Source organism: Mytilus californianus, unplaced genomic scaffold, assembly GCF_021869535.1.
Source record: "Mytilus californianus isolate M0D057914Y unplaced genomic scaffold, xbMytCali1.0.p SCAF_2, whole genome shotgun sequence".
NCBI classification, from domain to species: domain Eukaryota; kingdom Metazoa; phylum Mollusca; class Bivalvia; order Mytilida; family Mytilidae; genus Mytilus; species Mytilus californianus.
The window spans coordinates 49,282,946-49,308,861 of record NW_026262668.1 but is presented as its reverse complement, the minus strand read 5'-3'; the positions used below and the strand labels follow the sequence as shown (position 1 = coordinate 49,308,861).

Here is a 25,916-nt window from a genome sequence, read left to right as displayed (position 1 = left end):
AAAAGAGCGCGCACCTGCCGGAAGTTTAACAACCGGAAATTCCTTTTTCACCATATTCGAACCAGTACACAAAACCGTAAGCATGACAGGCAAAAATCCACCCTAATCATCTTCTTTAACAATTAAAAATTCACCGGAGACATTAAGATGATTACTTAACATTTCGATAATTATGATCAAGCGTACATTTCTTGCAATTGAAGTATGATGAGTAGAAAATAAGGATTTAAAAGTGCGAAAGTTTCAGTGCAGCATCGCATCTCATTTCAAACTTAATATTTATATCGACCAATAAGGTCAGAATCTGACTAAGTTATTATTTTGCTATTTAAAACTCTTGGGAGGAATGATCAAATATCGCCGACCGGCATGACTACCCACATTTTGAATGAAATATATTCTTCAGAAGTTCATTTTGGAGAGCTGCATTAAATATACAAACCGAACTCCATGACATTATACAGATCCGAATTTTCGGTACGTTCTATTTATATTGTCTCGAAATTCGGGTCTGTTAATTGGGGCGACCTGAACATGGGTTGCAATTCTGAATGATTTTACACATGATGTCATGAGTAATCTACATGTAGCCACACAAATTTATATCATATGAATGGTCAACCAATAAACAAAAAAATGTCCCATATAGCACAAGAGCTAGGGTTATTATGAGGAGTAAGTCCTCAATAACAGTAGATCAATCTGCGAAACTTTTTCTTCAGCTTGCATTTGTGCAGAAAACATTTCAGGTATTTTTTCTTTCTTCCTGTATCCTACCCTAGTCTATAATCGGTCATCATGTGGGTTCGATTGGACTTTGTTATTGTACTTATCACACGGGAAAACTCCGCATTGGTGTCACTACACTAATACCAGCGTACAAAATTAGTGCAGAATACATTATTTCTACTCGTCTAAATAAACAAACATTTCTAAAGATATGTTTTCATTGTTATTCTAAAGTATTGTACAGAAATGCCAATTTTCTAATGGCCGTTTCAAACCTGACTTCAGAATGCCTAAAAACATTCCAGAACTTCAGAAAATCCCTCTTCCAGCCTCCATTGCTTTGTTTACATTTTATTAATATAAGCGTCATCAATCTTAATGGCAGACCAAACAGGCCAAGCAAATCGTATTTTTAAGAATTTCAAAATGGCAAGCACCTTGCGAAAAAAAACCATCCAAATTGAAAGAAAAACTTTGGGAAACAAACGATAATCATGCCATATTTATGTTCAGGAATATAGAGTAGGTTAATAAAAAACAATATACATATATTTTTCAAAAAAAAAAATTTGGTTCAATATAAAGAGATCGATATTCTGACCATAAGTAAATATTCATATAAAATTCCAGTGATGTCAAATTTCATGGCTAATAATGAGGTTTCCTATTGAATAAACCCCAAATTTATTGCAAACTATTTCAAAGCAATATCATACAATATCATACAAATAATATAATTGCCTTGTACTAAAAAATCACCTAATTGACAGTAGAACAATTTGATTGGATATAACGATTCAATGTGTCACGTGGTTTTGAAGCCATTAGAATTTGAATGTAAACAAACAGGGTCAGCTGCTGCAGTATGGAACAACAATGTGCATTCAGTGACTGAGAAACAATTATGAGTAACCAAGCTTGACAATACACAGTAATAAAAAAAAAAGCTAAGTCTACAGAAAAATAAAATAAAAAATGGCTTTAAGTGCACGACTTACCACCATTGCTGGATATATTGTTTGTTTTGGAGGCTGCACAATATAGGAAGAACATCATATGATTTCCAGGAAATATGTATTTGGATACCATAAGATTATTGGCAGTCAAACAACTAATATAAATTTCTTTTCAATTTAAAATGAGTCGAGTGCTCATTAAACATGTTTTATAGCAAACAAAATGTGTTCCCTCGGGAACTCGCTGGATCAATTGGGCAGATATCAGTACCTGATAGGAATAACAAGCCTACTCTGTATCTTCATTGTTTAACAGTATAAACATGATAAATGATTACATTTTTATTCAAATAATTCTTAATATGAAAAAAACATTACCTGATGATAGCGTTTCTTTGTTTACAATGAAAATGATGTCTTATAAACTAAATTTAAAATCTTGTAACAACAGGACCAATACAGAAACGTTTCCATATATTTTTTTCTTTTTTTCCAACAGAAAAATTATTTAAAAAATATGCTGGGAATACAAGTAATAATTTATACGGAGTTTATCCTCTCTCACAGGTTACACCTGCTTTTTTTTTTAAGTGATTTAATAACCAATTGTTTGATATCATTTACAGTAAAATGCCAACAGAAGCAGTAGAGAAACCTGTCGAAGAGACAAAGGTTGAAGATGGATCTGGATCAGGGAGCGAATCTGAAAGTGATGACTCCACTGGAATACCAGATCTGGAAGAAGGAGATGTCTCTGCTCAGACAAGTCAGGTACGGTAGGTAATAGTGGGAGAATTAAGGTTCATTATAATAAATTGACAAAATGGCTGTTTACACTAAAAAAATTACTCCGTGGTACAGACAAACTTATGCAGTTGCAAAAAGTTTTAATGTCTAGCTTCTGATGAATCTTAATAATTTGAGAGTTGAAAAACAAAACTCAGATTGTAAAGTTATTTGTTTTTGGAGTATGGAGGAGACGATTTTAACAGACTAATGTTTAAAAAAAAACGAGGGTGCTAGCCAATGATTGAATAGAATCCTGTTTGCAATGATGATAATTTTCCCCAACCTATCGATAAATGACGATAGTGATGCTGTTATATAGCCAGTACAAATCTGATGCAACATGATTCAGTAACAATACAACAATCTTAGCATTACCTGCATTTTGAAATGAATAATTTAAAGGTTTCTTTTCTTTAAGAGTGAAGTCTGACATAGTGTAAAATAAATGTAATACTGTTTTATGTTTTGTTATGTAAACATTGAAAATAAAATCATAGAGTAATTTGTATCAGATTCATGGAATGTGTTTTTTGTTGTCTGATATTTTTCTCATGTGAATTTTTTAAGAAGACAATTTTGGTTATTCATGAAATCACATTGTCTGTTTTTTGAAGAAAGAGTTTTCCAATTCATATATTAAAGCTTAATTTTGAAGAAAATGTCCATAAATATGCATGTTTACTATGATGACACTTTTCCCCAACCTATCGATAAATGACGATAGTGATGCTGTTTAATAGCCAGTACAAATCTGATGTAAACATGTTTATTGGTTTTACTTGAGAAAAGAGTTTCTGTTCTTTTTTAAGTTTTTGACTATATGGTGTTGATGGTTTAAGGATGTTTTAGTTAACACCACTAATACAAATAAATCGAATGGACTTTGAACCTTGAATTGTTGTGTAAATGAAATATTTTTTTTCATATTGTGTAATGAATGTTTCTTATGGCAGAATAATGTTACAAGAAATAATATCTCATAGAGAACTTTATTTAAATAAACAAGCAAGATGAGACCAAACATGCAAAACATTAATTGGGAGAATGGGGAAGATTATTTTAACTAATACTATTGTGAAGGAAGTATTGGCATGTAAACATGACATAGTGTCAAAAATTGCAAATTTTGTTGATAAATAGGAAAATGTTTGCTATGATGATAATTTTCCCCAACCTATCGACAAATGACGATAGTGAAGCTGTTATATAGCCAGTACAAATCTGATGCAAACGTAATATAAATCAACTTTATTGTCAATGGCATATACAGTACAAATTTCGCGAAAGGCTTCCCAAACTCCGAACACCAAGTTTTTTCTTGGTGTGACACCAGGAAACTCCGACATCCCTCCCTAAATTCTCGGAGAAATTTGGGAGTATTCCCTCCGACTTCCGCGTAAATTCGCTACCTTTTGTTTATTGTATTAGCGACATCTCTCCCAGTCCGGTGTGACGCGGTGTCACACCAGGTAATTAATTGCCCTAATCCTTCTGATCTATACCGGCACGCGACAGTCAAGGTATGTGAGATTACTTATGTAATTAAACAATTGTATTTCCTGTCTATTGATAATCAGGTTATATTTCTGATTGCTTGAAAAATAAAAGATTTAAAAGCAAAACGTTGTTGTTAATTCTTTCAATTACACTGTACATTTAAAAATAGTTTTACTAAAAAAAAATTATATTTGATTTTTACCTCGTTTTTTTTTTCTGGTCAGTAAATTAATATTTAATTTACAAAAGAGATATACTTGTGTAAAAATAAACAGAGACTTACGCTGAATAAATGTGGGCAGTTTAAAGGAAAATTACATGTCTCAAAGTTTCGTATACCAGTAAAAAAGAAAATATTATTCACTATTCGTTATGCTAATAAGTCCACGCCATTTTCATTTTACGATTACATAATTGCTTGAAACAAATTAAAGATTTAAAAGCAGAATGTTGTTGTTAATTCTTTCAATTGCATTAAAGTTTTATAACAAAAACTATACTTGATTTTGACCTTGTTTAAGTTCATCGGTAAATTATTTTATTTACGAAAAGAGACATACTTGCGTAAAAATAAACGGAAACTAACGCTGAATATAAAAATGAGCAGTTTGAAGAAAATTACGTGTCTCAAAATTTGTATATGCAAGTAAAAAAGAAAATACTATTCACCATTCGTTATGCTTAATAAGTCTACGGCATTTTCTCTTTACGATTTGTTGGCATTACTTCCTGATAAATAATTACATTTCGGCTACAACAGGAATACTTCTATAGCTGCATCAACTCGTCGTTGCATAATATTCATTTACGCACAATGAATGTAAACTTGTGTGTTGTATAAAGGGCAGTGATTTTTAAATTTTTTAAAAGAAATTAATTGCCGTGGGAAGACGATACACATCTCAGTGATCAACAGTCCGTGGTTGAACTTTGAACTTGACTTCGCTCACAATATTGAATGCTAAAAATAGTGACATCAATTTTGTCCACGAGATTTTTATTTGGCGGGAAATATCACGTAACAGTAAACTCAGGTGACCTTTCTGGATGACCGTGGGAAATTTCATTTGGGGTTTAAATTTGCTTTGGAATGATTGACATTTGTATGCCTTAAGATTGAGGCTCTAGAAGGTCCTTTTACAATTGATTAACCGGAATCTAAAATATAATCCTTTTCTGAATAAACGAACACCAGCCTTTTAATTTTACGTTTCTCAGTCAACACAGGACATAAACCTGGACATTATTTATACGTCCATGGTCAACAATATACATAAATGGTAGATGAAAACAGGATGCATGTCGTTTAGTTCCTGTTGGGCGTTGGTAGAGATCCTCTGTGAAAATGTGTAGATCGTAAAAATCCGATCCACATTTTTTTCACATATTTCTTTCTTGTAGAACACGATATAATTTCATTTAAATATTCTATAGTATTAATTGTTGAAATACTTCTTTTTTTTATTTCGCCAAGGACTTTTAACGAGCAGTAAAATACGGATTGCGCCCATCCAATTTTATTTTAAATAATAAAGGATCAATAACAGATCATAACAGAGATAAACAACACATGATTTTTTCTTCTTCATATAATTAAATTAGGTTGTGATTATTGTGTTGTGTCTGGGCGGGGAATGTCTCTCAGTGTTGTGTTTTTATGAATATAGGGCACATTGCATACAAAACGTTTTCCCTTCGTTCAACAGAGTTGTCACTTTACAGTTTCTTTTCTGAGTTCAAATATTTCAAGTCGGTAATCTAGCGAGGTAGTGAAACATAATATTTTACATTGCAAAATAAATTGAAAGTAACAGAGTTCACTTATTGATCCGATAAATTAACTCTTGGGTTTATATTGGACAAATTACCGTAAAAACATCATTTTGTTTTAAGCCAGTTGATATTTATATATTGAACAATTATAATGAACCGGATATTGCTCACTGAGTAGGTCATAAAAGATTCTAATTGTAGTAAAATCGTCTTTGTAGAAAAAACAAAAATTATGACCTGACCGGACTATAATAAAAATACAAAATAAGTGTTTTATTCGTATTTTTATACGTTTGTACGTTTTATTTCAAATGACAATGACATGGAGCAAATACATACAAGAATAATTATCTTATTTTGAATGAAAATGTCACATTTTTATCTGTCAAAGAAAGGAAATTTTAATACCGTGTTTTAAAGCACACAGGTGCAATCAAGATCGATTAAATGTACAAAGGTAATAAATCTGGCTAATCCGATTATGTTGTCACGCCTCATTAATTTTCAGTACATCCGATGGGCAATAAACCAATTAACAGCCACGCGGTGTTGGGAGAGAATCTTTGGAGGAAATTGGGAGTATAATCCGTGATTCGCGGTGTGACACCGCTACACTCCGAAATCCGTGATTAGAGTTCGCGATTACAAACTCTCTGTGCGTACTGTAGGTTAGGGTAACCAATTTACCCGTACAACAAGCCACCTACTATCACCCCAGCCTATTTCCAGGCTGGAACATTCCTGTGGCCCTTTAGATTTACACAGAAATTTCATGTTATCAATTTTGTTTCAACAGGTAGCACAGGCTGCAGGTATTCAAGAAGAGCTTGTCAGTAGAGCTAAACAGAGTAGAAGTGAAAAGAAAGCAAGAAAGGCAATGTCAAAACTGGGTATGTAATGCACCACCTGTACAATAAAACACATTTTGAATATAAAATACATTCATATTTGCTGTACTATCAGTATGTGACACATGTACAAGGGGCCTCAGTGGCCGAGTGGTCTAAGTAGTTACTACTGTAATCACTAGCCAGTCAACACTGAGGTTGTGAGTTTGAACCCCATTCATGCAGGTGCACTCGACTCCATTCTTAATTGACTAGGATTGTCACTTTTCCTATCGAAGGTCGGTGGTTTTCTCCGGGCACTCCGGCTTCCTCCACCAATAAAAACTGGCCGCCACGAAATAGCCCAAAAGCGGTGCTTAAAAGTGGCGTTGAAACACCAAAAATCAAAATCAAATCACATACATGTACATGAATGATTACAGATATCATGCAAACCTTACACTTAATGCACACATTTTCAATACATATATGCATACTAGCGTGGTAAAAGCTTAAATAAAGTAATTGTTGAATTAGATTATACTTGAAGTTATGAGTAAAAATTTTATCAGAAATAAACACTATATTTGTGAATTCATTAAAAAAAAAGATTTCATGAAAGTAGATGAACATATTTAATAATATAATTATATGGCTTTGATTACCGAACAAAACATTCCAACCTCCTCCAGTGATATGCTTTTCTAATATTTGCCAGCAAATAAAAATACAGAATATAATAAAAAGCACGATAGGAATATAAAAAAAATGGATGTAGTTAAACAGGCCACACGAACAGCTGACACACAACCATGTGAATAACCAAGCACAATAATTGGAAGAGAAGTACTCAAAAGGTTTAATGATTTTTCAGAGTGAGATACTAGAGACACTTTTATTGTTTTCACTTGTTGATATTCCTATAAATTCTATTTTCCAGGTTTAAAACAGGTAACCGGAGTAACACGAGTTACAATCAGGAAGTCCAAAAATATTTTATTTGTAATTAACAGGCCAGATGTATATAAATGTCCAGCATCTGACACCTATATTGTATTTGGTGAAGCAAAGGTACGTTTAAACAGTGTCTTAATACACTTTCAATTTCCAAATAATTCGTGTGGGTATTGGATCCACTAGTGAAACATTCATTCTTCTCTGAGAATTTGTCACTTTGGTCTAATAATCTTAAAAGCCTTTTCTTATGATAATCATATATTAGAATATTAAGGGTACCAATATTACTGCATCAGATGCTAATTGTCTATCAAAGGTCTCTTTAGTGATCCTCTAAGCCAAAAAATATATGAAAATCCCAAAACCTAGTAGAAGTATTGAACAGCTCTGTCCAATTCATCATTGACATTCTTTTCCATTTAAACTTGTCCAATTGTTCAGATTTAAGATGCTCAGTGATTTTGGACCCTAAAAAACTTCTTTAAAACATCATATCTAAACCCAATATATATATAGTGTGCTTAATTAAAACAATTGTTATATATCGTGTCTTTACTCAAATTTCTTTTTTTGATAAAAAGGTAGATAGTAATTGTAACATAGTTGCATATATACCTATGTTGCACTTAATAATATATAAATGTTATAACCCTGCTATCAGACAAAACCAAGATGCCAGATGACCATTTACCTAGCCTTGATGATACACAAACCAATTGTCCTTGATTAATATTAAGAAACCAGAAACATAATGATGATGGATACCTTAGTATCCAGAACATTAATTGACTTTCAATAAACTTATGATTTAGAACATTAGTACCTCACCATGTGTCTGTATTACAGAACCTCTAGTATACGATCACCAGACAATCTTATGACTCTATTAATTGATAGACATTTTGTAGCTTGTCCAGAACTATCTTGGACTCACACCGATGTGCATATAGACATTTATTTGTTCTCGTATTATGTACATGTAGTTCTAATAAAATTTATCATTTAAACCTTTGTGTTCATAAACCATATTAAAGTATCTAGTTTTCCTTATTGCATATTTGTGCAGATTGAAGATTTGAGTCAGCAAGCACAGATGGCAGCAGCTGAAAAGTTCAAGACACCAACCAACCCTGCTGGTCTTGGAGAAGATATCGCCAACCCTGTTCAACAACCCATCCAAGAAGAATCAGAGGAAGAGGGCGAGGTAAAAAAAATATAAGCCTAATAAATACCAGTATTTCATACAAAAAAATTGAAAGACTATTAGAATAGTTTTAAGGGATAGTTTAAGCATCCAGTATAAACATATGTTTTCTGGGGTTTGTAGATTATGAAAGGTCCTACAAGAGCTCTATTTTTGGAAGAGCATGAAATGAAATGGTAGGTTTTTAAGAATTGAATTTTACTGCATGCTTCAAGCAAAATGACGGACTGAGACATGACAAAGAGTTAAACAATAAAAGTGTATTAAAAAATGGCATGTAAGTTGAAAACAAATAACACAACATACAACATTTTTTCCCAGTCATCATAATGTAAACACATGCCTACAGAAATTTGCCATTATACCATGTTTACGTTCCAAAAGTAAATCTTTCAACTGCTGTAATCCTGGTATCTTAGTAATGATTGAAAAACATTCATAGTAGCATATCTGTTTAAACTGATTCAATAATTTTGAAATAAAATGTCTCATTAATAAGTGCTGAATAAGATCCATAAATAGATTCATGTTTGCTATGATGATACTTTTCCCCAACCTATCGATAAATGAAGATAGTGATGCTGTTATATAGCCAGTACAAATCTGATGTAAACATGATTCAGTAGATGTAAAGCAATTAGTTGTGCTTGCATTATGGAATAAATAAGTTGATAGTTTTGTTTGTTGATTCAGATACACAACAGAACTTGTGAAAAATATATATTCATTCAAGAAAGGAGAAAATTGTCAAATTCAGTATTTTTTTCTCACTTGACAATTGCAACTGTAATATATAAATCAAATCAACTAGTATTTGGAGATATTTTTTAACTTTTGAACATTGTGTTAATGAAGTCACGTTTCATGTTGTAAGATTTAGTGTTTCTTGAGGCAATACATGATTTTTTTTTAATGAAACTGAATAAAAACTCCATTTTTGAAATTGACAAGCATAATTTAAGTAGAGATATGATAAAATAAAAGTCTTGGTCATCTTTTTGAAGATTTATAAATTTGCTAGATTCCTGAAAAAAGTATAAAAGCTTAGATTGAAGAAAATGTCCGTAAATATGCATGTTTGCTATGATGATACTTTTCCCCAACCTATCGATAAATGACGATAGTGATGCTGTTATATAGCCAGTACAAATCTGATGTAAACATGAACAATACATGATTTTTTTTAATGAAACCCAAAAAAACTCCCATTTTGGAAATTGACTAGTGTAATCTAAGCAGAGATATGATAAGTTTGATGAAAATAAGCAAATCCTACCATTAAAAGAACAGACATAAATTTTGAACAGAACTTAGAGTAAAAATAACTTCATGAGGTTACACAAAAACTCAAAAGATGTAATGGGTGCTCATGGAAGGGATGAGGTTTTTTTTCTTTGAAATTGTTCTTTTAGAGAAATTTTTGAGTATTTGCTTGTGATTTTCATGAAATCCATGGTCAGTCAGCCTTTTCATGCTTTTGAAGAATTATAAATTTGTCAAGATTCCAGAAAAATGTATTAAAGCTTAGTTTGAAGAAAATGTCCGTAAATATGTATGTTTGCTATGATGATACTTTTCCCCGACCTATCGATAAATGACGATAGTGATGCTGTTATATAGCCAGTACAAATCTGATGTAAACATGAATAATATTGGGTTTCAATTTTTTGTGGCTTAAAGGTATCCACCAAGTGTCCAGGATTTTTATTCTAATAAGAAATTGAACTTTATTTGTTAAAAACACCATTTATGTTATTTATTTCATGGCATTTTTGACTAGATGGGTGAAAGTTAAGAATTTAAAGGAAGTTTGAAATACAAATATGAATATTAATGGTAATTTGTTTGAAGAGGTTAGGTAAACAATTTGTTAGCGAAGTCATCTCATGAAAATATCAAAAACTTTGATAAAGGTGTGAAATTAAGGTCATATTTGATACACAGAAATAAAAATTCCAACAAACACCAGGAAAATTAGGAGGGTGTGGTAGTCCTGTTTCCTGTTCATTATATTTTGTGAAAGGCCACAATCATGACAATGCAGAAGCCGTGAATTTATTAATATCTTGATTTTAACTTTAATTTACATGTTTACTATGATGATAATTTTCCCCGACCTATCGATAAATGACGATAGTGATGCTGTTTTATAGCCAGTAAAAATCTGATGTAAACATGTTTAATATTGATTTCACTTGAGCAGAGAATTTCTGTAATTAAAAGGTATTCATTTAGTATTGAGGATTCTTATTAGGACAATACACAGAAATTGGAAAAAGTTTGTTAAAAATGCAAGTAATGTCATTTATTTCATTCCCGTTGGGATAAGCTGTGTAAAAGTTAATAGGAAGTTTGAAGTATCAGAATAAACATTAATAGCATATGATCTAGTTTCTAATAGCAGGGTAAAACAGCTTCAGTCTTCTTAGTGAATATGTTTGACACAAATATAAAATAGGGTTAATCCAGAAATGATGGTTGATACATGTAAGGAAAAATGCTTCTTGCATTCACCAGGATTATAATAAAAGAAATCGTGTTTCGCTCTTTTCATTTACTATTGGTGATGCCATACTGCAATCATAAAAGTGGATGTTTTAGTGGCTGGATTATTTATTAAGATTGCATGTTTACTATGATGATAATTTTCCCCAACCTATCGATAAATGACGATAGTGATGCTGTTTTATAGCCAGTACAAATCTGATGTAAACATGTTCAATTTGTACTTCCTTACAAAAAAGTGTGTTTAAAAACTTGGTTCTTATGACTTTTCCATGAATAATACCCTTCAATTTAAAGAAAAAAAAAATTACAATAGCATTTTATTAAAAAGTGTTTTTCTATCTGATCTAACAGCTAACTGAAGAACAAATTTGTACTGGACCATACACTTTGTCTAAGTTGTAACTATATTTCCTCTTTAATGAAATTGTTTTCAATAACATGCAAACACAACTGAAATTTGATGTTTTCATGGAAATAATTACTTTAGCACAAACATAGATGACAGTGCCACCTAGGTTATACTGTTACTTCAAAATTTTGATAGTTGCATGTAGATTTGAAGTTTCTAAAGTAAATGCAACTTAATACATAATATTAGCTTTTCTTCAAAATCACTTTTTGGGCTAGTTGGACACCATACATATGAATACTTCAGCACAAACATAGATGACAATGCCACCTAGGTTATACTGTTACTTCAAAATTTTGATAGTTGCATGTAGATTTGAAGTTTCTAAAGTAAATGCAACTTAATACATAATATTAGCTTTTCTTCAAAATCACTTTTTGGGCTAGTTGGACACCATACATATGAATACTTTTGTAATAATATGTAGTGTAATTGATAAAGATAGTTTTAACAAAAATTAATTTGCATTGATTGGCATTGATTTTACTTAATCTTTATTATTAAAATTATATATAGCTTAATGTACAAAAAAATGCAAGTTTTGATACCTGTCTTGAAAAAGAGTTTTTGATCTACAATAGGAGTTAATTAGGCAGTTGTAAGCTTGCTATGATGATACTTTTCCCCAACCTATCGATAAATGACGATAGTGATGCTGTTTTTTAGCCAGTACAAATCTGATGCAAGCTTTCAATTTTGCCAACAACCTACACATAATGGAGAAATTTTTTTTTCATCAAAAATTATATTAAACCTTCTGTCTGCCTTGTTAAATTCCTACCACTTTTCAGGAAATTTGTCACTGAATAATTTTGAGGGAGAGCAAGATAACTGGATAACATTGAAATCAACTCATATATCACGTATCTTCCGTATATAGTTTCTAAAGTCTGGTCTTACAGGATACATTTTTTTTTGGTAACACCTGAACATGCTCAAGTGGCAGACTAATGTTTCATAAATATTTTGATGAAAATCTTTAGATATTTTCACAAATACCCAGTATAGCCAATATCAGTATTATCATGTAGATGACATGGATAAAACCAATTTGCAAATTCATTAGCCACTTGAAAGTTTTACAAAAAAGGATAAATGAACTCTTTTCGTTGATATTCTATTTTGGGTTTTTGTTTTTATTCCACAAACTTGAAGAGATGTGTTCTAAACACCATCAGCTTGCTATGATGACACTTTTCCCCAACCTATCGATAAATGACGATAGTGATGCTGTTTTATAGCCAGTAAAAATCTGATGCAAGCTGTTTTTCCAGTAAAAGATTTCGAAAGAAATTCAAAAACAGGGGAATTTATTGTATATAAAGCTTTCAGCCAAGTAATTTATGACTTAAAATGTTACAAAAAAGCATTTGTACAAGTTATTACTGGAACACACTTTCCATATTTGATCACCTTTCAACTGTTTAATTTTCAGGTGGATGAATCTGGAGTAGAAGCTAAAGACATTGAACTTGTGATGTCCCAAGCCAATGTATCTCGAACAAAAGCTGTGAAGGCACTTAAAAATAATAATAATGATATTGTGAATGCAATTATGGTAAGTTGAGTTCTTTAAGAGTTGGTTTCAGTGGAAATGAAATGAGTATCTCACAACTGCCCAATATACTTTTCTAAGAAAAGTTAAAATTTTAAAAAGTCGTTTGAATTCAAATATTTATTTTAATTCTGGTTTTTTGTTGTGAATTTTCAAATTGAATTTCAAGAGTCAAACCCAATTGTTGATTGGAAAAAAAATTCATTTTGACGGTATTCTATAAAAAAAACTTTTTGTCTTGTATACATGTAGCAATGTATAGGGGACAATGTCAGTGAAAAAATTCTTTTATTTTAACTATTATATTATTTCACTAGAATGAAAGATGATTTGAGGAAGAAAATTCTTCAATATATGCATTGAAGTATATTGACATGGTTGTAGAACATTAAGATATTTTGCAATGCTTGCTATGATGATACTTTTCCCCAACCTATCGATAAATGACGATAGTGATGCTGTTATATAGCCAGTACAAATCTGATGCAAGCGTTAATAACTTGAAGAAAGATGTTTCTATGACAATTGACATTCAGTACTCACTGAACTTTGTACATAAATTTGAAATACAATGTGAAGAAACAATTCCAAATCAATATGACAGTCTATCAAAACATAATAGTCTACAAAACCAAAGATCAGTGCATTTACTGTAGCAAATCATTATGTGCTGTACACACAAGGTTATTCAGGAATATAGCACTGTTGCTCGATTGAATCATTTATAAAAATTGTGGAGGTGATAACACTCTTTGACTAAAGACCTGTCTTTTTAGTAACCATGGAGACAGTGGTTTTTTATTGAATCGCTTGTTGTGTACTGTACTACAAGAATATTCCTGACGTAATAGTAAAAATAAAAATATACAAATAAATTTATGTAAATTGAAACTTTGCCTTGATGTAGCTTTTCCTCAGTGACAGAAAGTGGTTTAATGACTCCTTGAAGCAGTCTAATTTGACAAATTTGGTGATTTATTCAAGTAGTATTGAGTCTTTATTGGTATATAACCATTGTTAATTGTTTTCATTAATTCAGATAGAAATAATTTTTATCATTTTATTTTTCAGGAGCTGACGATGTGATGACTTTCTATACCTGTGTTTCTTTGTGTTGCCATGTTTTGTCATAATATTTATGTAAAATGATTCTTTAAAAAAAGTATCAAAAATCAGAACATGCATGTTTTTTTTTTTATGACTTTGAACATGGTTTATATTGATGGTCCTGTGAAAACGTGATTTACCATCCATAAATTGCTTCATTGAGTTGTTCCTTCATTTGAAAAGGACCGTATATCTACTCCTGGAATGTTTTTATGCATTAGCTTGGGAATTAATCACTCTGATTGAAAAAATCCAGCAAATTATAAGATTTGGGAAATGTATAGTCCGTTTTTGAATTAAAATTAAAATTCAGATCCTCTGTCCACGCTTCCCACTATGTTCTACTCTCTGTTCTGGTAATTATTACACCAGCCAATGAAATGCCTGCTTACAAATAAAGGTTGTTAAAACTGAAAGTAAAACAGCATTGTAGATGTAGCACGGACACAAGATCTGTACTTTAAATTCGTTTTATGTAACCAAGATAATTACAAAAACCTGACATTATATTTTGTTCGATTCATTAGTGGAAGGTCAAAGATATTTGGTATGCAGTTGTATTATCATTGATATGTCTCATTTCCATGGAGATTATATGGCCATGCCCCTTCATCATGGTTCATTGACTTTGAAACTTATGCATAGTTTACATGTTAAAGTTTGTAATAAGGTCAGTTTTAGGGAGAACATTTATGATGAGTCCGTGGTATGCCAGTGTATTAGCATTGGCATTTCTCATTTACACCAAGATTATTTTACCCTGCACCTTCAGTCATGGTTCATTGACTGAATGTTTTGTGTAATTATGGGTTAAAGTATTGCCTTTTTAAAATTTCACCATTTGCATTGTACTATCAAAGTTTCATAAAGGCAAGACATATCTCTGTGTTAACAGTTAATTTATTTGTACAATAGTTCTACATTCCTTCTTGTATGATAGGATATCTATTATATGTTCTGGTTGACAATGTTAGTTTGAATATGAGTTTGCTTAGGGGAAAAGTTGCTTGTATGGAGTGTTTAGTGAGTGGATGACAATAATATTCCAGCAGACTTATAGAACATAGCAGGCAGGTTGTAATAGTAAGTTCCAGTTCAGTTACTTGACTAGTTTGACTTCATTGGTAGACATTAAGTAATAAAAAAAAACAGTGTAATAGTTGTGATTTTGTGGTGTTCAATTAATTAAATGTTGCAAATCCTGGTAAATATGTTCTGTATTTAAAGAAAAAAATGAAATTAAAGATCAGATTGAATTTAATCCATTCACTATTTTGATCTGTGTAGCCTGTAAAAAGGAACATGTAAAAGTGTGCTGTATTAAAATGTGAAAATGGATTAAACCCTGAAATGTTGCCCACAAAACATGAAGGAAAGTATCCATATAGTCTGCATCATTAATTTTTATTCGACCGCAAATTTTTTTTTGCTGTCGTATATTGGTATGGCGTCGTCGTCCGAAGCCACATTGGTTTTCGCACTCTTACTTTAGTTTAAGTGAATGGATCTCTATGAAATTTTACCATAAGGTTCAATACCACAAAAGGAAGGTTGGGATTGATTTTGGGGGTTATGGTACCAACAGTTAAGGAATTAAGGGCCAAAAATAAGCATTTTTGTAACTCTCAGACATAACTTGTGTGTTTGTGTACAGATCTCTCTGACATTGTACCACAAGGTTCCATATCACAAAGGGAATGCTGGGATTGATTTTGGGGGTAATTGCCTCAAAATTTTAGGAATTAGGGGCCAAAAAATTATGCAAAGTATGTGTTGGTCTGTTCTTGCCAATTAATATCTGGTAGGTTGAAGTTGCCTCCAATTAAGATTTTTTTGATGTTTTGCTTTGATGGTACTTATTTCGTCCTTAACTTTATTTAGGTAGATGTCATCTGTTTTATATGGAGGGCGATAAAATGCACCAATAAGCATTTTCTTTTTTCCTTCTAAGGTGATTGTTCCAGTTAATAGTTCTATCTCTGTTGTTCTTGTTATGCTCCCTAATTGTAATGATTGTTTGGTTGCTATCATTACTCCCCAATGTGGGTCTTTGGGACGGTCTCTTCGTTTGATGTCATATTCTAAGTAATCAGGAAAAATTTCACTTGATTTTATGTTTGGATCTAGCCATGTTTCAGCGCCTATTATTATGTCTGGATCAGTTGACTCTATAATTGCCTGAATAGGTTTACCCTTTTTTCTTAGACTCTGGAAGTTGATGTTCAGCAGTCGTAGTTGTTTCTTAGGGTTTGGCTTCGTTTTGGCTGGTTTAGGTGATGATGTCATGATCGGTATATCTGTACTAAATGTTGTATTGAAAGATGATCAGTTGATACTTGATCCTGATGTTGATGGTGTGGATGAATCCGATATACTGTCTAGCAATAATGGATTGGTAGATATGTTAAGGGAGGCATGTTTGCTGTCATCTCCACTTGGTATAAAGTATACTTTTGTCGAAGAGTTGTTGGGTTTTGAGCATGATTGGCATGTCCATGTGTCTTCGCTCTTGCCTAGATTGCTGAATTCTGTTGTAGACATTCCAATGCAATTTCTGTGAGTCCATTTGTCACAGTCGTCACAGGCTATAGATTCTAATTTGCATGCTTTTTGACAAATTGTGCATGGAAATCTTGGTCATCTTGGACCTGGGTTTGTTTCTATGCCACTTAGTAAGAGTAGAACGAGTCTTTGTGAACTATCTCTGGTGATCATTTCGACTGAGTCAATTGGATGTGTTTTTTACTGTCCTTTATCCAGTAGTAAGTTTGAGCTGTTGCTGTAATCGGGTTACTTACACGTTTCGTTGAGTATATATTTACTCCTTCAATGGTGTTATGTGAGTAAATAGAGTCCTGGTGAGTATGTTGGTATTTATGGCTAGGAGTGAGATTTATCTGATGTACCATGAAAGCCTGTCTTGTCCAGATAATAAGTGTAAGTATAAAGATAGTAGAACATTTTGTTGTTGTGAGACTTCTGGAAGAGAAAACATGGGTTTGAGTGTTGATGCTTGGTAGTGATCCAATACAAAAGGTAAGTAGTAAAACCTGATAAGATAAACTCACCTAGAATTTTACTACTCGTCTTGTCTGTTCACTGGCACCTCTGTTCTCTAAAGCGGATGAAGGTGTTGATTAGAATAGTGCGTTCAGTTCTTCTTGTTCCACTCTGATTTGTAATAATTCAGAATTCTGATCTATGTTGAAACATTCAATGTATGTGTCTAGTAGAATGGTTTTGGTGATAGCTAGACTTAGGACTTAGCAAGCGTCCCGGATGTATACCGTCCTTTTTTGTAAATTGAAAGGTTTACTGATTTCCGTATTTGACCTTTCCTTCTCCTTCGTCCTCTAACAAAGTACTTGCTGATTTTTACTGATGTTTTGTTGAGTTCACTGTTGATTTGATAGATTTTGTAATTCATTCATGTATTTGCTTAGTAACTAGGAAGTCGTCAACTTTAAATGTCTCTGGATTCTTGTGAACTTTGTACTTGTTCCAGTTGGATATTGAGAGTAATGGGCAGTCAATGAATTTTATTTCTGCATGTTGGTACTTGCTTACAATATTAATTGCTCTATTGTATTGTTCTCCTTTAGTATGGATTGACTTTTTGCTTTAAGATTTGAGTTTGATATATCTCCCTCCTTTTTTGGCGAGGTCGCATGTTCCCTTTGGAACAGTTCAAAATCGGGAAAAATCATTCTTTTCGTGTAGAATTTCACAAAAATCGTGTTTTAGAGCTTTTTTCACGATCGTGCAATCGTGACAAGGGGTCAAAATCGTGTAGTACACGCCTAAATCGTGAAAGTTGGCAGGTATGTAACTGTTTCACAAACCACGCCTCTTTTGGGGAGATGTATAAAATTCATATATACTTTGTTTTGTTTACCTACTGGTTGCCATCTGTTTCATCTCGTAGAGAAATAACTTGGGAATGTTACCAGTATAGCTACGCTTCACATGAATAGCGGCGAAATTGGAATCTGAGGAAGACCCCAAAGTGAAGGAAGGGGTAGTACAGAATTTTAGTACAAGTTTAAACTCTTAAGAAGTTCAGGGCATATAAATGTTGAAAATATGCCGCACAACCCTATATTTTGACCTTTGAAAAAAAATATTGCATATGAGCTTTCCATTTTAGGATATATTTTTTTACGAAACTTCATAGTAAAAGTGCTACAGTTTAAGTCGTATAAGGAGTTCCTATGGGAAGTTGTATTGTCTATATTTACATAAGTGCAACCTATAGTGAGGCAAATGCATGTGCAGATGAATTAAGTTAAATAACGACTAATGTCAATGAAAACATAGATGGGGATATTTTGTGTTCTGGTCTGCTCAGTCAATATGCTGCCTTGATCTAGTTGAAAGCTTTGGATGAAGGTAGTTTACCATGAATTTGTGGTCATGTCAACTTGAAACGGTCACAGTGCACATTTTCATCATCAGAGTCATACGAGTAGACCGAAATAAATGGCAGAATTGCCCACTAAAGAAATGCAGTGCTATTTTGCCGGCTCTAATAAAAATTGATGAATCCTCACTTCTATACTATAAAATGGTGTACATTATCAACATAAAAGAAAAATTGTCATTTCATATTTATGTGTGCTTTAAATTGCTGTGCAGTACTCAATTTTGTAAAAGTCTCTCAAAAAGTAAAAAAGCAAAAATACCAAACTCCAAGGAAAATTCAAAACGGTAAAATAATTTACCAGTTGATCAGTTTGTGCAAGGATTTGTATAGTCTTACTATACAGATCCTTGGTTTGTGGGAGAAGAATTTAAACTGCAATTCGGTAAACTGTTTGAGCGATTGCTATTGTGATACCCCAAACCTACTGAATAAGCACAGTAATAGGTGAAGAAAAATTATATTCCAATTCGTAAACTCGAATGAACATAAAATATTTATCAAATAACTCTCACGTGGGAGACGTGGCGCCACTTGCACAAGTGCACATTTTGTTATTCATATTCGTATAATGCCGAAAGTTCGTGTAATATACACCGAAATTTAGCAGCTGGTACTAGTTGCCGTAAACTAGTGGTCATCAAATAACAACGGCGGGATGTATAAATACCGAGCCACGTCAAAAGTATGTTACCAAAAATGGACTAAACAGTAAAGGCTAAAAATATACAAAGACAATAAAAACACTATAACACGTAATTAAGAAGATATACACCTTCAGTACCTATAATCTATACTTTAAGACCATCATGTATTATTTGTGATGTTGATACGGAATATTTATCAACAAGGCCTTGATATCTTCCGATGAACTTTTATAGAAAAAGGACGAGACTTTCTTTGACATAACCCTGCATGGTTCATCAACTGTCTGCTCAGACACTGATGACGTTTTCATAAAGTCCGAGTAGCAGCGGCACGCTCCTGAATACCGAATGAGTTGGGAAATGTATTTCCAATATGCAAGTCAAGTTGGTATATTGCTGTTAATTTCAGGGAAGTTTATAATTTCGAAATTAAAATCGTCTCGTTTGTCATAGATTCTGGTACTTAGATGACCGCTTATGTCAAATTCGACGTGTAAATCTAAAAATGAGGCGGAAGAGGCCGTGTCTGTTTTTTCTTCAATTTCTAGTTCTGGAGGATATGTTAATGGAACCCAATCAGAAAAGTTTTGATTGTTAATGGAAAGAACATCATCAATATATTAATGTGAAATTAATTGATCTGGCTTCTTTGATCTTCTTGTTTTTGACAAGTGTCTGAAGGAACTCCGACTCATATAAAAATAAGAAGAGGTCGACAAGGAGTGGCGCACAGTTCGTTCCCATAGGAATGCCGACAATCTGTTGAAAAAGTCTACCTTCAAATTCAACAAATATGTTGTCAATAGGGGGCATTAACTTAAATTCGACAAAAAAAAATATACTTTGTTTTTGTTTCAAACACTATAAAACGGAATTAAGGAATTATATTTCGGTATTAAGTCAGTTCGGATCAATTTCGTCAAAATAAGCTTTAAAAAAACATCACTGGTGTATTATTGACTAATATTAACCTTTAGGGCAAACGAGTTGCGCATGTATTCCGCTTGTGGTTCATTCATTAACCCATGGAATTGTATCGTTTGGATTGATTTTGGAGGCTTTGTCCTAACTGTTTATGAATAAGAAGACAAAAAGAAGCATTTATAACACTATCCTCATAAACTATGTCACATCCTCGTCGTTTATTATATTTTGCAGAGGAGGAATATTATTTGAACTCTCCTCGACTTTATTAACATTTTCATTATTTTCTACTAGTTTTTTTTTTTAATTTGGAGCATTATTCAATATGATGTTATCTAAATTAGTTTCAAATCTTTCCTTAGCGATTTTTGTTTTAAATTGTTAACTCTGTTTCTCTGATTCTTGTACTTCGCAATCATTAATCGAGTCGATTAAGATTGGAGCGCACCTGCCTCAGTGTTGACAGGCTATTGATACAGTGGTTAGACTACTTAGACCACTCGGCCACCGAGACCCCGCTTTGCTTGGAAAATATATCATTTTTAGCATAAAATCGTTCAAAACATGTTCGCTTCGCTAGGCAGCATATATTCCATTTTCAGCAATAACGCCCCCTTTCAAAAATCCCTGGATCCATACTTGTTCTGTATCCCTAATACATATTTAAGAAGTTGACTCGTCATTGTTATAGAATTTTCTTAGATTTGATTTGATTAAGTTATTATTGATTAACCTTTCCCAATCTAATTAAAATTAAATCTCCGCACTTCCGCGCGCGACATATAAACAACGAGGAGCAAGTGCGGAGATTTAATTTTAATTAGATTGAACCTTTCCCTGCAGAAATTATCCGCTCCTTGATGTTATAGAAGAGGCAAATGCATTCAGACGATAATCAACATGCAGATTTGAACAATTCAGATTTTTTTTTTTTAACAAGGTTTTTTTTGTCGAGAGTCAATAAACAGTGTGTGGGAAAACTTTATTTTTTGGTTGAAAGTGACTTTGGGCTAGCTTTTAGTAACTACGAGTACTACAAGTCTCGTGTCAGTTGTTTCTTGTACTTCGTGTCGTGCTAATGAATCAAACACTTTCAAACTGATTTTTGCAGTTTTTTCTTAAGTTGTGCTGTTATACTACTGTCTCAGGCAATGTGGATCGTTGAGCGCTCAAAACACATTTAACCCCTCCTTATTCTTTATGTGCCTGTCCATTGTCGGAAGCCAGTATTTCAGTGTTGTCGTTGGTTGCCGTCTGCCATATTTGTTTTTCGTGTACTTATTCAGCATAAATCAGACCTTTAAGGATTTTTTGCATGCCGCTGCTTTTTATAGCTTACTAATCGGTATTTGTCTTCCTCGAATGTTGAAGGTCGTATGAAGGACCTATAGTTGTATAAATCCTAGTCTTTTGGTCTCTAACGGATAGTTGTCTCATTGGAAATCATATCACATTTCTGTATTTTCATAATTTGCTACGGCCTACAAATATAAAGTTTCCGGCCTTTCTCTCGATGCCCACATCCCTTACCTCCCCTCCCCAGTTAAACTCTTAAATACGCACTTTCAGATGAATAAAAAATCAATGAAGTACAGCCGGAGTCTGTAATCCGCCAATGGGGATTAAACGCATAAAATGTGGTGTTTTGTCCCTAGACCAAAGTACCCTTACTTTTCGGAGTGAAATGGCAATACTACTAGTGGTCACCGGAGAGATTTAAGAAAATTGGAGAAAGATTTTATATATACCTATCTTTGATACAGGAAAATACTTTATTTGATACCCTGTCAACGACACTCCCCCTTTCGCAAAATAGGTAAGAGTTGCAAGTTCTTATATTATGAATGTAATATTTGTCACTGGACGTTAAGCACATTACAATTAATAAAAAAAATCAATTTACCACACACACTGAACTGAACGAAGCTTGTAAATACTATCAAAGTACAACCAATCTGCCTATTTGTAAACATCTATTGAATTGAATTGACAGTTTGATTTTTAAAAAACTGAATTAGTCTACCTCTTATTAAAGCTGTTATAGTATAAATGAAGTTTAAACATTCAGTCAAGCGGAGCAAATACAAAGAAAAACTCACTGTGTACATATTGTGGTAACTTACGATAAGTGTTATTTTATGTCAACGGGCTATCTATTTACGTTTGTGTAGTAGTGTACTATTAATACACGAGATTGGATAAGGATTACAAAAATATATCAAACATGGAACTGTTTGCATTACTTTGTAGCGGTGTAATCTTCGTTCTGGAAATTGGTGTAGCTTTAGGCTCGAACAATATATACAAGGATTTATTTCAAAATTATGCAAAGGAATTAGTTCCAACATGGAATGTACCAATGCCTCTTAAACTTAGCATCAATGCTGCACCATCAACCATAGTGTCGTTTACTGAACTGGAAGAGAAACTTACAATGACAATGAGTATAACAGTAAATTGGACTGATCATAGGCTAGCGTGGAATCCAACCTTATATAACAATACACATGTATTAACAATTCCGCCACATGATATCTGGCTCCCGTATCTGTACCTTGCTAATAGTGTGAACGATGTCAAACCAATCGGACAGGAGGCAGACTTCTATGTGATATTGGTAACAAATGGAATGGTTTACTGGACCCCTGGTGGAGTTTTTGAGGCACAGTGTACGCCTGATGTATCTAAATTTCCTTTCGATACACAATTTTGTTTATTTATTTTCACTATGTGGGGTATCTTTCCTGGAGAAGTGGAATACGATGTTTATTCTAAAGTTCCAGATCTAAAATACTTTTCTGCGAATTCTGATTGGACTGTTATCGATACATATCAGACTGGTTCTTTAATTGGAGGAGACTCCTCGGCATTTGTTGTGGGGATTTCCATCAAACGTAAACCCGTTTATTATGTAGTAACCGTCATACTACCCACATTATTGTTTTGTCTAATGAATCCACTTATATTCTGTCTCCCTGTAGAATCAGGAGAACGAATTTCTTTGGGTATGACAATTTTACTGGCTTACGCTATATTTCTCACGATAGTAGCGGCTTCTATCCCAGCAAAATCGGACCCATTGTGCATCATTCTTTTAGTTCTGGTTTGTATCATGATGGTTAGTGGTGTTATTGTAATTTTGACAATAATTAGTGCATATTATTACTATATGGAGGATATCAGCCATGCAAATCCATGTTTAAGAAGTTTGACATTGCGATTTAAGCGAAAACAGAATTTCCAGGACAAATTGAATTTGGAGGAAAACAAAGACACAAATTCCAATTCTTTTTCTGGTAGTTCTTTTTCTGGAAAAGACTTGTCTAAAACACTTGACATTATATTTTGCGTCATTTCTTTTGTATTATTTATTGGAATATTATCTGGGTATTTTCTGTATATCTTGATAGCATAGTATTGTAATCATTGTATTATCTCAGTTCTAAAGTGAAGATAGATTTTCTTATTTCTGTATAAAATGTCTTTGAATTAGTTGGCGCCCATGTAACTCTAAGGGGCTGGGGGAGTCAAATGTTTGCTTAAAACATTATGATGCCTGAAAATAATAAATTTGACAAAACAAGTTTTAAAGTTTCGTAGAGGTATATAAAAAATTATTATAAAAAAAACATACGAAGAGGGTAAAATAAAAGCAAAGGGTTGATTTATCATAGAATTACCTAAATCCTCGTTTAAATATATAAGCCTGTCATATATATCAGGGACAGTCTTATACTAATATAAATAGTTAGTATAGAAAGTCCCTGCATATATATACTATTGAAATGACTTTTTGTTTTGTTTTGTTTGTCGGTATTTGGATCATTGGTTTATTTTCCCTCTCTCCTCGTGTTCTGTATGTTAGTCGTTCACTGTAGCTCCACGCCAAGTTGTTTGAGATTAAATGAAACTAGAACATGCTAGAGTGTTTTTACTTTAATCGATAACAATGTCATGTTTCAGTGAAAAAGTTAAGAGATTTTTCTAGATATTCATAATATTAATTTCCAATAAAAGAAATACATCACATGTGTGTTTGTTCTGTAATTAAGTAGTTTTATACTTAAAATACTTTCATTTGCTTAGTAATTAGTTTGATAGATTATTTGATTGGATGTTTTATTGTTATGGTCAACTGTTTAATCATATTTCACAACTTTTTCCCGTTGAAATTCAACCTTAAATTTTATCATTAAACGTTTGGTAAGTATATGTAAGAGAATGATAATCCTTTTCTTCATGAGTAAGTACGAGCGTTAGCGAGTACTTATCATGATGAAAGGGATTATTATTCTCTTACAAACTTAGAATATTGTAAAGTGCTCAAGGCTCAAATGTTCTCTTGATTGGTTTTATTCAAGAATTTGTTTCATTGTCAGTGCAATGTTTATAATTAATGGATGACTTTCCCTTTTAGGCATTTTATTTTTGTATTGGTCTTAGTGATGTAAGGACTTACTTTTGATTTGGGAAATTTTATTAAATAGTGTTTTAGACATTAGATGACACAACGTTACAATGAAAGTGTAGAAATTGTATAAGTTTCCTAATTGTGAGTATGAGTGTAAATTATGTGAAATGTTAGTGAGGAATTATCTTTTTGTTTATTTACAGTTCAATTTAATACATTCAAAATCAGAGTTGCAACTAAATTGTATTCCACAGCCAATTTTATTCCAGCTCTTTACATTAAATACTACTTAATTAACTAAAATTTAAATGTTGAAAGAAATTGCTATTTATAGGAAATTCAAAAGTAAATTCAATTTCCTGTATGTACCGGTATTTTGGAAATGACTATTCTTACTAACTGCGAATAGCCGAAAACAGTAATCTGAGTTTTGATAAGCGTAATACATGTAGCTAAAGATTTAGGTTATATTTAATTTTAAAAGTTTTTTTTTTCTTTTTCTTCTTGATATTGCTTATTTTTTGTAATTTGAAAGTTCTAAATATTCACATAAAAATACAAACGATATCAATTGTACTGCACAAGTAAACTTCAAACTTATATTGATCATTTTTGTTTGTTTCAAAATTCAACTTTCAATCTATAATCTTTATAAATGTGCTTGAGGCAGTTGTAACTCATTTATAGAAATTCTTTGTATTGAACTGTAAATAGGCCTAAACAAAAGGATAATCCCTTACTAAGAACATGATTTACATTCATTCTTCACAATAAAGGAACACCAAATTCTACACTTTCATTGGGCGAGAGCACTTTGCTATATTCTGAACTGATTTAGAATATAGCAAAGTGCTCTCGACCAATGAAATTGTAGGATTTGATGCCTCTTAATTGTGAAGAATGAATGTAAATCATGTTTTTAGTAAGGGATTATCCTATTATGTGGGTCTATTTACAGTTCAAAACAAAGAGTTTCTATAAATGAGTTACAACTGCCCCGAAGCACATTTATCAGATTGAAAGGATTTATCACACAGTGATTGAAAGTGACTAAAAGTTGAATTGTGAAACAAACAAAAAACTCAAAATAAGTTGAAGTTTACTGGTGCAGTAAAATTAGTACCGTGAATGTTATTATGAAAATATTAATAACTCAAATTACTAAAAAAAAAAAGCAATGCAAAAAAATAAAAAAAAAGCTTT

The 25,916-nt window shown here is 32.5% G+C and overlaps 2 protein-coding genes and 1 long non-coding RNA gene across 3 annotated transcripts; 2 read left to right on the top strand and 1 right to left on the bottom strand.

Moving 5' to 3' along the window:
- The first annotated feature begins 10 nt into the window (after positions 1 to 10).
- LOC127729930 (nascent polypeptide-associated complex subunit alpha-like) lies at positions 11 to 14,382 on the top strand. The gene is made up of 7 exons (XM_052237913.1): positions 11 to 76; positions 2,312 to 2,456; positions 6,541 to 6,634; positions 7,512 to 7,642; positions 8,595 to 8,732; positions 13,085 to 13,207; positions 14,276 to 14,382. Exons 2-7 carry the CDS (start codon positions 2,316 to 2,318, stop codon positions 14,288 to 14,290), a joined length of 642 nt encoding a protein of 213 aa, XP_052093873.1. The 5' UTR covers positions 11 to 76; positions 2,312 to 2,315; the 3' UTR covers positions 14,291 to 14,382.
- On the bottom strand, positions 2,892 to 10,700 carry LOC127729936 (uncharacterized). The gene is made up of 2 exons (XR_007994902.1): positions 10,317 to 10,700; positions 2,892 to 3,178 (listed from the first exon to the last, which is right to left on the bottom strand). It is a non-coding gene; the product is annotated as an uncharacterized LOC127729936 (long non-coding RNA).
- An 8,014-nt stretch (positions 14,383 to 22,396) lies between the features above and the next one.
- Positions 22,397 to 24,329, top strand: LOC127729924 (acetylcholine receptor subunit delta-like). The gene has a single exon (XM_052237904.1). It carries the CDS (start codon positions 22,527 to 22,529, stop codon positions 23,715 to 23,717), a length of 1,191 nt encoding a protein of 396 aa, XP_052093864.1. The 5' UTR covers positions 22,397 to 22,526; the 3' UTR covers positions 23,718 to 24,329.
- The last annotated feature ends 1,587 nt before the right edge of the window (positions 24,330 to 25,916 follow it).